The sequence below is a fragment of the Equus quagga genome, chromosome 3, assembly GCF_021613505.1.
Source record: "Equus quagga isolate Etosha38 chromosome 3, UCLA_HA_Equagga_1.0, whole genome shotgun sequence".
NCBI lineage: Eukaryota > Metazoa > Chordata > Mammalia > Perissodactyla > Equidae > Equus > Equus quagga.
Genome location: NC_060269.1, coordinates 153,324,509 through 153,336,331, shown reverse-complemented (window position 1 = coordinate 153,336,331; position 11,823 = coordinate 153,324,509). Strand labels below are relative to the sequence as shown.

Sequence of the window (11,823 nt, the reverse complement as noted above, 5' to 3'; positions counted from 1 at the left end):
GTGACCAATGCCACAGACGAGGCAGCTGTAAACAACAGACATTTATTCCTTGCAGTTCTGGAGGCCGTGAAGTCCAAGATCAGGGTGCCAACAGGGTCGCCTTCTGACCCTCTTCCTGGTTCAAAGCTGCTGCCTTCTCGCTGTATCCGCACGTGGTGGAAGGGACTAGGCAGCTCTCTGGAGCCTCTTTTAGAAGGGCACTTATCTCAGTCATGAGGGCTCCATCCTCATGATGTAAGCACCTCCCAAAGGCCCTACCTCCTAATATTGTCACTTTGGGGGTTAGGATTTCAACATATGAATTTGGGGGGGACACATTCAGACCATAGCACTTGTATATAGAAAACTCTAAGGTATCCTCACACACATTAGGAACAAAGCTACTAGAGCTAATAAATGAGTTCAGCAAGGTTGCAGCTTACTGGATTACTATACAAAATTCAATTGCAATTCTATACACTAGCAATTAAATTCCAAAAATGAAATTAAGAAAGCAACAACATGAACAATAGCATCAAAAAGAAATAGTTAGGGGTGTGACGTCAGCATCATGGTGGAGTGAGCTTTCCTGGTAATCTCTTCCCTCCACCATACAGTGAAAAAGACATTCATACTCCAACAGAGGACATCCAAACACAACACAAAAGATGTCTGAGAGACCCACACAGCCATACAATAGAGGATGGAGAGACTGGAGCCCCCCTCAGGGGAGGTGGAAGAGGGTAAGAGAAAACTTCATTTCCTCCCCAAAAGACTGTGATCCAGGACCACATGTGGCCTCCAAGAGGGAAGGAATGAGGAGGGGACATTTGTTCACAGGAACATCAAAGATCCCCAAGGGCCCTCCTCACAGCCTAGGGGAAAGCCCCTACCAAGGTGAAAGCTAACATGGGGGTGACCACATCAACCCAACACCCCAGCAGAGCAGATAGTGAGGGCAGAGCAAGAAAACCCCAACAGCACAAAGGAGAAAGCACCCCTCCCCCCCACCTGCCCACCGCTGGCTCCAGCACCTGGGATCCGGTGGAAGGCAGATGGCTCAGAATATGAAGCTCTTGACCCCCACCCAGTGGCTATAGGTGGTAACTGCAACCAAATAATACCATGATGAGCAAAAACAGAGCCACACCCTCTAGCAATATTAAAAATTATGTTAAATCTCCAGACCAGAAAGAAAATGACAAGTACCCAGAAATCAGTACTGAGGACACAGAAATATGTAATCTAAGTGACAGAGGATTCAAAATAACTATCATAAAGAAACTCAACTAGTGAAAAGAGAATGTAGAGAAAAAATTCAACAAATTCAGGAGCTACTACAAAAGAGATTGAAACTATAAAGAAGAATCAATCAGAAATATTGGAGATGAAAGACAAAATGGATGAGATAAAACAAAATCTGGATTCCCTGAACACTCAAGCAGACAACATAGAGGAGCATAATTGAGGCTAGACATGTTGAAATGTTGCAGATAGAGGAGGAGAGAGAACTAAGACTAAAAAGAAATGAAGAATGTCTCCAAGAAATATCCGACTCAATTAGGAAATGCAACATAAGAATTATAGATATTCAAGACAGAGAAGAGAAGGAGAATGGAGCAGAAAGCTGGTTCAAAGAAATAATAGCAGAGAATTTCCTAAACCTAGGGGAGGAGATGGAAATCCATGTGGAAGATCTCCTAAATATGTCAGTGTAAAAAGACCTACTGCAAGGCGTATAGTAGTGAAACTGGAAAAGTGAATGGCAAAAAATACTAAGGCTGTAAGGCAGAAGAAAATAACCTGCAAAGGAACCCCAATCAGGCTTTCAGCAGATTTCTCTGTAAAAACCTTGCAGGCGAGGAGAGACTGGAATGACATATTCAAATCTTTGAAGGACAAAAACTTTCAGCCAAGAATACTCTATCCCCCCCCCCCCCCCACGATGAGAAATCCTCAAGAAGGACCTCATATCTTAGAAAAAAGGGGGGTGGGGGAGAAAGGAGTTACAAAGCAGAGAGTAAGGAGATAAATAGGTAGAGAAAATCAGAAAATTGTAGCTATACATCAGAAGAGGTTAGCAACTATTCAAGAATAGCATTAAAGATAAAGGGAAAGAAAACACCAGAAACAAAGATAATCTAGTCATTGTAATCAAAAACTCACAACACAAGATGGAATAAGATGTGAGAAAAACAACATAGCAGAAGTGGAAAGGGACTGAATTGGTTTAGTCTAAGGAAATAAGAGGACATCAGAAAATGGACTACTTTATCTACAAGGTTTTGAATACAAACCTCATGGTAACCACTAAACAAAAAATCAGAACAGAGACACAAATGATAAGGAAGGAGAAACAAAGAAACACAACATAAAAAACTACATAACTCAATTGGTAGACCAAAATACACAGGACGAGAAACAAAGGAAATGCGGGAGAACCGGGAAACAAGTGATAAAATGGCAGCATTAAGCACTCATATATCGATGATCACCCTAAACGTAAATGGACTGAATTCTCCAGTAAAAAGACACAGAGTGGCGAGATGGATTAAAGAACAAGGCCAAACAGCATGCTACCTCCAGGAAACACATCTCAGCTCCAGTGACAAACATAGGCCCAGAGTGAAGAGATGGAAGATGATATGCCAAGGTAATGGCAAACAAAAGAAAGCAGGTGCTGCAATACTCATATCAGACAAAGCAGACTTCAAGATAAGACAGGTAAAGAGAGACAAAGAGGGGCAGTGTATAATGATCAAAGAGACACCCCACCAAGAAGACATAACACTTATAAATATCTATGCACCCAACACAGGAGCACCAAAGTACATGAAGCAACTATTAACAAACCTAAAAGGAGATATTAAAAATAACACAATAATGGTAGGGGGCCTCAACATTCCACTCACAGCAATGGACAGATCATCCTGACAGAAAATCAACAAGGAAACAGTGGAATTAAATGAAAAGCTAGACCAGTTGGACTTAATAGACATATATAGAACGCTCCATCCAAAACAGCAGAATACACATTCTTCTCAAGTGAGCATGGACCATTCTCTAAGATAGACCATATGCTGGGAAACAAGGCAAGCCTCAATAAGTTTAAGAAGAATGAAATAATAACGAGCATGTTTTCCAATCACAATGCTATGAAACTAGAACTTAATTACAAGAAAAAAGCTGAGAAAGGGACAAAGATGTGGAGACTAAACAACGTGCTATTGAACAACCAATGGATCATTGAGTAAATTAAAAGAGAAATAAAAAAAAAATCTGGAGACAAAGGAAAATGAAAACGTACCATACCAACTCATGTGGGATGCAGCAAAAGCAGTATTAAGACAGAAATTCATCACAATACAGGCTCACCTTAAAAAAAAAGAAAAATCCTAAATAAGCAATCTCAAACTACACCTAAGTGAATAAGAAAAAGAACAAACAAAGCCCAAAGTCAGCAGAAGGAGAGAAATAATACAAATCAGAGCAGAAATAAGTACCATTGAAACAAAAAAGGCAGTAGAAAGAATCAATGAAACAAGGAGCTGGTTCTTTGAGAAGATAAACAAAATTGACAAACCCCTAGCCAGACTTACAAAGAAAAAAGAGAGAAAGCTCAGATAAGTAAAATTAGAAATGAAAGAGGAGAAATAACAATGGGTGCCACAGAAATACAATGGATTATAAGAGGATACTAGGAAAAGCTATATGCCAACAAAATGGACAATCTAGAAGAAATGGATAAATTCTTAGACACTTACAACCTCCCAAAGCTGAATCAAGAAGAAATATAGAATCTGAATAGACCAATCACAAGTAAAGAGATTGAAACAGTAATCAAAAGCATCCCCAAAAATAAAAGTCCAGGACCAGACAGCTTCCCTGGAGAATTCTACCAAACATTCAGAGAGGATCTAATACCTATCCTTCTCAAGCTATTCCAAAAAATCAAGGAAGATGGAATGTTTCCTAACACATTCTATGAGGCCAACATCAGTCTGATACCAAAGCCTGACAAGGACAACACCAAAAAGGAGAACTACAGGCCAATGTTGCTGATGAATGTAGACGCAAAAAGCCTCAACCAAATATAGGCAACCTGAATACAGCAATATATCAAAAAGATCAGGGGCCTGGCCTGGTGGCACAGTGGTTAAGTTCACATGTTCCACTTTGGCGGCCTGGGGTTTGGCGGTTCAGATCCTGGGTGCAGACATGACACTGCTTGGCAAGCCATGCTGTGGTAGGCGTCCCACATATAAAGTGGAGGAAGATGGACACAGATGTCAGCTCAGGGCCAGTCTGCCTTCAGCAGAAAGAGGAGGATTGGCAGCAGATGTTAGCTCAGGGCTAATCTTCCTCAAAATAAAAAGGAAGAGAAAGAAAGAAGGAAAGAAAGAGAGAGAGAGAGAGGGAGGGAAATAAACAAAGTAAAGAAAAAAAGAAAGAGAGAAAGAAAGAAAAGAAAAGAAAAAAGAAAGAAAGAAAGAAAAAGATCATACATCATGATCAAGTGGGATTTATACCAGGGACACAGGGGTGGTTGAATATCTGCAAATCAATCAATGTGATACACCACATTAACAAAATGAGGAATAAAAACCACATGATCATCTCAGTAGATGCTGAGAAAGCACTTGACAAGATCCAACAGCCATTTACCATAAAAATTCTTAACAAAATGGGACAGAGGAAAGTACCTCAACATAACAAAGGCCATATATGACAAACCCACAGCCAACATTGTACTCAATGGGGAAACATTGAACGCCCTCCCTCTGAGAAGAGGAACAAGACAAGGATGCCCACTATCACCAGTCTTATTCAACATAGTACTGGAGGTTTTGGCCAGAGAAATTAGGCTTGAGAAAGAAATAAAAGGAATCCAAAGAGGGACTGAAGAAGTGAACCTCTCGCTGTTTGCAGATGACATGATCTCATACATAGAAAACCCTAAAGAATCCATCGGAAAACTACTAGAATAATTAACAACTACAGTAAAGTTGCAGGGTAGAAAATCAACTTACAAAAATCAGTTGCATTTCTATATTCTAATAACAAACTTACAGAGAGAGAACTCAAGAATAGAATTCCATTTACAATTACAACAAAAAGAATAAAATATCTAGGAATAAATTTAACCAAGGGGGAGAAGATAAATAAAATTAGAAATGAAAGAGGAGAATCTCATACAAATAGTTTCATGCTTATACAATGAAAACTATGTCATTATTGAAAGAAATAGATGATGGCATAAAGAGATGGAAAGAGATTTCATGCACATCGATTGGAAGAATAAACATAATTAAAATGTCCATACTACCCCAAGCAATCTTCAGACTCAATGCAATCCTAATCAGAATCCCAACGGCATTCTTCATGGAAATGGAACAGAGAATCCTAAAATTCATATGGGGCAACGAAAGACCCCACATTGCTAAAACAATCCTGAGAAAAAAGAACAAAGCTGGAGGCATCACACTCCCTGACTTCAAAGTGTATTACAAAGCCATAGTGATCAAAACAGCATGGTACTTGTACAAAAACAGGCACACAGATCAATGGAACAGAATTGAAAGCCCAGAAATAAAACCACACATCTATGGACAGCTAATCTTCGACAAAGGTGCCAAGAACATTCAATGGAGAAAAGATAGTCTGCTCTAAATGGTGTTGGGAAATCTGGACAATCACTTGCAAAAGAGTGAAAGTAGACCATTATCTCATGCCATACACAAAAATAAACTCAAAATGGATCAAAGACTTGAAGATAAGTCCTGAAACCATAAAACTCCTGGAAGATAATATAGGTAGTACACTCTTTGACATCGAACTTAAAGGGATCTTTTCTAATACCATGTCTTCTCAGACAAGGGAAGCAAAAGAAAAATATACACAACTGGGACTTCATCAGCCTAAAGAGCTTCCACAAGGCAAAAGAAACTAGGATCAAAACAAAAAGACAACCCACCAATTGAGGGAAAATACTTCCAAATCATATATCTGACAAAGGGTTAATCTCCACAATATATAAGGAACTCATACAACTCAACAACAAAAAATCAAACAGCCTGATCAAAAAGTGGGGAGAGGATATGAATAGACATTTTTCCAAAGAAGATATACAGATGGCCAATAAACACCGGAAAAGATGTCCAACATGACTGATGATCAGGGAAATGCAAATCAAAAAGACACTAAGATACCACCTTATGCCTGTTAAAATGATTATAATCACTAAGACTAAAAATAACAAATGTTGGAGAGGGTGTGGATAAAAGGGAACCCTCATACATTGCTGATGGATATGCAAACTGGTGCAGCCACTATGGAAGACAGTATGAAGATTCCTCAGAAAACTAAAAATAGAAATACCATACAACCCAGCTATCCCACTACTGGGTATCTACCCAAACAACTTGAAATCAACTATCCAAAGTGACCTTGTGTACCTCTATGTTCATTGCAGCACTATTCACCATAGCCAAGAATGGAAGCAATCAAGTGCCCATCAACCAATGATTGGATAAAGATGTGGTATATGTATACAATGGAATACTACTCAGCCTTTAAAAAGAGAAATTATCCCATTTGCAACAACATGGATGGACCTGGGGGGAATTATGCTAGTGAAATAAGCCAAACTGAGAAAGACAAACACCATATGATTTCACTCATATGTATAATATAAACAAGCACATGGACAAAGAAAACAGTTCAGTAGTTACCAGGGGAAGGGGTGTGGGGAGTGGGCACAGGGGGTGAAGGGGAGCATTTATGTGGTAACAGACAGGAAATAATGTACAATTGAAATTTCACAATGATGTAAACTACTATGAACTCAATTAAAAAAATGAATAAAATAGGAGTAAATATAATAAAAGAAGTGTAAGACTTATACACTGAAAACTTCAGAACATCATTGAAAGAAATTAAAAAAGAACTTAAATGAAAAGACATCCCATCTTCATGGATTAGAAGACAATATTGTTAAGATGCCATTACTCCCCAAATTGATCTATAGATTCAATATAATGCCTATCAAAATCCTAGCTCCCTTTTTTGGAGAAATTAACAAGCTGATCTTAGAATTCATATGCATACTCAAAGGACCCAGAATAGTCATGGCAATCCTGAAAAAAAAGAACAAAGTTGGAGGACTTATACTTCGCAATTTCAAAACTTACTACAAAACCACAGTAATCAAAACAGTATGGTACAGACATACAGATCAATGGAATAGAATTGAAAGTCCAGAAATAAGCTCATACAGTTACAGTCAGTTGACTTTCAAAAGGGCGCCAGGATGGGGGCCGGCCCGGTGGGATAGCGGTTGAGTTCATACACTCTGCTTCGGTGGCCTGGGTTCACTGGTTTGGGTCCCGGGCACAGACTGATGCACTGCTCATCATGTCGTGTTTGGCAGGTGTCCCACATGTACAGTAGAGGAAGATGGACATGGATGGTAGCTCAGGGCCAGTCTTCCTCAGTAAAAAGAGGAGGATTGGTGCAAGATGTTAGCTCAGGGCTAATCTTCCTAAAAAAAGCAAAAAACAAGGGTAGTGCCAGGACAATTCAATGGGGGAAAGAATAGTCTTTTCAATAAATGGTACTGGGAGAACTGGATATCCACATGCAAAAGAATGAAGTTGGACACCCACTCAAACCATATACAAAAATTAACTTCAAGTGGATCAAACATCTAAATGTAAGAGCTAAAACTATAAAACTCTTAGAGGAAATCTCTAAGGTATAAATCTTAGGTGTAAAACTCTTAAGTGTAAATCTTTATGACCTTGGTCCAGACAGTGGTTTCTTAGATATGACATCAAAAGAACAGCAACAAAAGAAAAAATAGATAAATTGGACTTCATCAGAATTGAAAGTTTGTGCTCCAAAGAGCACTATAAAAAAAGTAAAAAGACAACATATAGAATGGGAGAAAATATTTGCAAATCCAGTGTCTGGTTAGGGTCTGGTATCCAGAATATATAAAGAACTCTTACAATTCAACAATAAAAAGACAACCCAATTTTTAAAAAACAGTAAAGTGTGTATATTTTTAACGTGGAAATATATACATATTTCTGCAAAATTCACCCATCTCTCCCTCCCCACAGTGGACTTTCCTATCAGAGTTCTCAATGTTGAAAGTCCAAAATGTTGAAAAACAAGGTAATAAGCAATTTAGTAAATTTGCCCTGGCAACTGCCTATTCTGAAAATAATTCTTGTTCTTAATTTAAAGCCCCAGAAGAAGTCTTCTTTCCACCTACATCATGTTTAACATCAGGCCAGTAGTACCAAACCTCAACTTGGCGTCCCTTAACCTACCTTACTTCTCTGCTCATGAGGGTTAGAAGCATTGCTTTTCTTTTCTGTGGGAATAGATGTCTATTAATATAAAATTTTTCCAAGATACTGAATAAAAATCTCTATTTGCAGCTAGTCATTGAACAGCCCAAACAGAATTAACCTGCTATTTAGCCTCAGAAAATTGAGAAATTTGGAGGAGAAATAAAACTATGGGAAATACTGAGAGCTGTTTCTTAAAAATAAGTATTTTTGAGACAGTTTTCGAATTTAATGGCTTTGTCTTCTGTGAAAATTTTGTCTTCTTTTCTGTCATCTCCTATGCCTGTCACAATGAGTTTGTAGAGTAAATGAGTGAACTTCTTTCCTGAAATAGTAAAATGAATGGACCCATCTTATCCTTATCGTGGCCTGGCCATGTGGAAAGAAGCTGGTCTTGGGAGTCCTGAGAGCTCAATCTTGGTTCTCCCCCTTTTTGCTGGGGGCGCACCAGAGCATTCTGTAGCTTTTTGAGCTGCATCCACTGGGGCTGTTGTGAGGCTAAATGACATTGTATGTATATATATGAAAATGCCTCATTTATATTAAATAATTTAAATGATGCCTATTGATCATTATTAATTATAACAATATTATTGATTTTTTTGTTGAAAAATGTGAGTTTTCTCATGGTATATTTCTATCAGTAGTTCAACTTCTTTGATGAAATAGCTGCTTTGACCTATAGACAACACAAAGTTTTGCTGTGATAACTCGGCTATGCCACAGTCAGAAATCAGTCTAGAATGCATTTCTCATTTCTTTTCTTCCTTTTTTTTTTTCTTTTGAGGAAGATTATCCCTGAGCTAACTACCACCAATCCTCCTCTTTTTGCTGAGGAAGACTGGCCCTGAGCTAACATCCATGCCCATCTTCCTCTACTTTATACATGGGACGCCTACCACAGCATGGCTTTTGCCAAGCAGTGCCATGTCTGCACCCGGGATCCGAACCGGCGAACCCCGGGCTGCCTGGAAGCGGAACGTGTGAACTTAACCACTGTGCCACCAGACTGGCCCCCGCATTTCTCATTTCTAATGACAAATTAAATGTACAGTTGAACATGATGTGGGCAATAAATCTGGACAGTAGTTTTGTTATGTCTTTCTTTTTCCAGAATCCTTTGTATGAGGGTTAAGAGAATGGGAAATTGGCACGTAGGGACATATGAGTGAGAACAGAAAGTGGTAGAAGCTTTTTGGAGGGCAGTTTTGCAATAAATATCAGCATTTAAAAGGCATATATCCTCGAATGAACTACAAAAAATCAAACAGCCTGAATAAAAAGTGGGCAAAAGACATGAACAGACATTTTTCCAAAGAAGATATACAGATGACCAATAGGCACATGAAAAGATGCTCAACATCACTAATCACGAGGGAAATGCAAATCAAAACTACACTAAAAACTGTACAGTAAAAACTGTACTTAGATATCGTCTTACGCCCATTAGAATGGCTGTCATCACCAAGACAAAAAAACAACAAATGTTGGAGAGGTTGTGGAGAAAAGGGAGCCGTCATCTACTGCTGGTGGGAATACAAACTGGTGCAGCCACTATGGAAAACAGTATGGAGATTTCTCAAAAAACTAAAAATAGAAATATCATATGACCCAGGTATCCCACTGCTGGGTATCTACCCAAACAACTTCAAATCAACAATCCAAAGGGACTTATGCACCCCTATGTTCATTGCAGCACTATTCGCAATAGCCAAGACATGGAAATAACCCAAGTACCCATCAACTGATGATTGGATAAAGAAGATGTGGTATATATATATACACAATGGAATACTACTCAGCTGTAAAAAAAAAAAAGATGAAATCATCCCATTCACAACCACATGGATCGACCTTGCGGGCATCATGTTAAGCAAAATAAGCCAGACAAAGACAAACACCATGTGATTTCACTCATATGTGGAATATAAACAAACTTCAGACAGAGAGAACAAATTAGTGGTTACTGGGGGAAAGGGGATGGAGGGTGGGCAAAAGGGTGAAGGGGCATACTTATGTGGTGTATGACAAATAATAATGTACAACTGAAATTTCACTATGTTATAAGCTATTATGACCACAATTAAAATAAATAAATAAATAAAAGGCGTGTATCCTTTGAGTGGGTAATTCTACTTCTAGGAACCTATCCTATAAAAACACACTTGTACAAAGATGTTCATGGCAGTGGTGGTTACCGTGGAGAAAGCTGGCAACTAGAATGTTTAAGAGGGGCAGATAATGCATGGGAAACCATGTAGTCATTACAGAAAATATGGTAGCTCTATAGGTGTCAGCACATACTTATAAAACTATACGCATATTTTTATCTCATTTGTATGAGGAAAAAGTGGGTGCATTTCTGAGGGTTTCCTTGTGTGTGTGTATAAGTTTACATTTTCACTTGTGATAAAAAACACATAAAATTTACCATCTTAACCATTTCTAAGTGTCCAGTTTAGTAGTATATTCACATTAATGTGCAACCATCACTACTATCCATCTCCTGAACGTTTTCACATCTTGCAAAACTGAAACTCTGTCCCCATTAAACAACAACTCCTCACTTCCACCTCCCCCCAGCATGTGGTAGCCACCATTCTACTTTGTGTCTCTATGAATTCGACTACTCTAGGGACTTCAAATAAGTGGAATCGTACAATATTTGTCCTTTTGTGACAGGTTTATCTCACTCAGCATAACGTTTTCAAGGTTCACCCATGCTGTAGCGGTGCCAGAATTTCCTTTTTAAGGCTGAATAGTATTCTGTCATGTGGATGGACCACATTTTGGTAATCCATTCATCCACGGATGGACACTTAGGCTGCTCCCATGTTCTGGATATTCTGCATAATGCTGCAACGAACATGGGTGTACAGCTATCTCTTGGAGAGAGACCCTGCTTTCCACTCTCTTTTAATGTGTGTAGAAATAAGTCTGAAGTGGTAGACAACACATGGAACTCTGGGAAATGAGACTGGGGTGGAGGGTGAAGGGAGCACTTTGACTTATTTCATACGCTTTATGTTGTAATTGCTTTGCAATAAGCATTAGGTTCTATTTACATTGGTAAATTATGAAATCACTAATTGTTATGCATTTGGTTTGTGCTGTATTAAGAAGCTAGAAGTCCCTTTTCCAGAAATACCTCCAAATGTTGTGAAAGAATGCAGACTAAGACTGAGGGGGAATCCTTCCAAAGAAGTCTTTGAGGAGTGCTCTAGGTAAGTGCTTTGTGCCCAATGCCGCACAGATTGCCTGTGGCTAAATCTGAGACGGGGGCTTACAGGAGGTTTCTGTGCAGAAGATGAGTTCGTACTGGGGTGCTTTCCCAATTAACATGGTCACTTTCACTAGAAAGAGGTAAATGAAGAGTAATAATTACACATACATGAATGACATGCTGAAACGGGTCACATTGTGGAGAGCCAGTATACTAGCATCACTTTGCTGGCTCCCAGCCCTCTCTGCTCACTTTCTAAAGTGC

At 38.9% G+C, this 11,823-nt stretch overlaps 1 protein-coding gene across 1 annotated transcript in view; it reads left to right on the top strand.

Moving 5' to 3' along the window:
* The window catches only part of GRK4 (G protein-coupled receptor kinase 4), a 99,295-nt gene that overhangs the window by 27,513 nt on the left and 59,959 nt on the right, over positions 1–11,823 (top strand). The window contains exon 5 of the mRNA XM_046655793.1: positions 11,460–11,560. Coding sequence (XP_046511749.1) covers positions 11,460–11,560 — 101 coding nt within the window. The remainder of the gene's footprint in view (positions 1–11,459; positions 11,561–11,823) is intronic.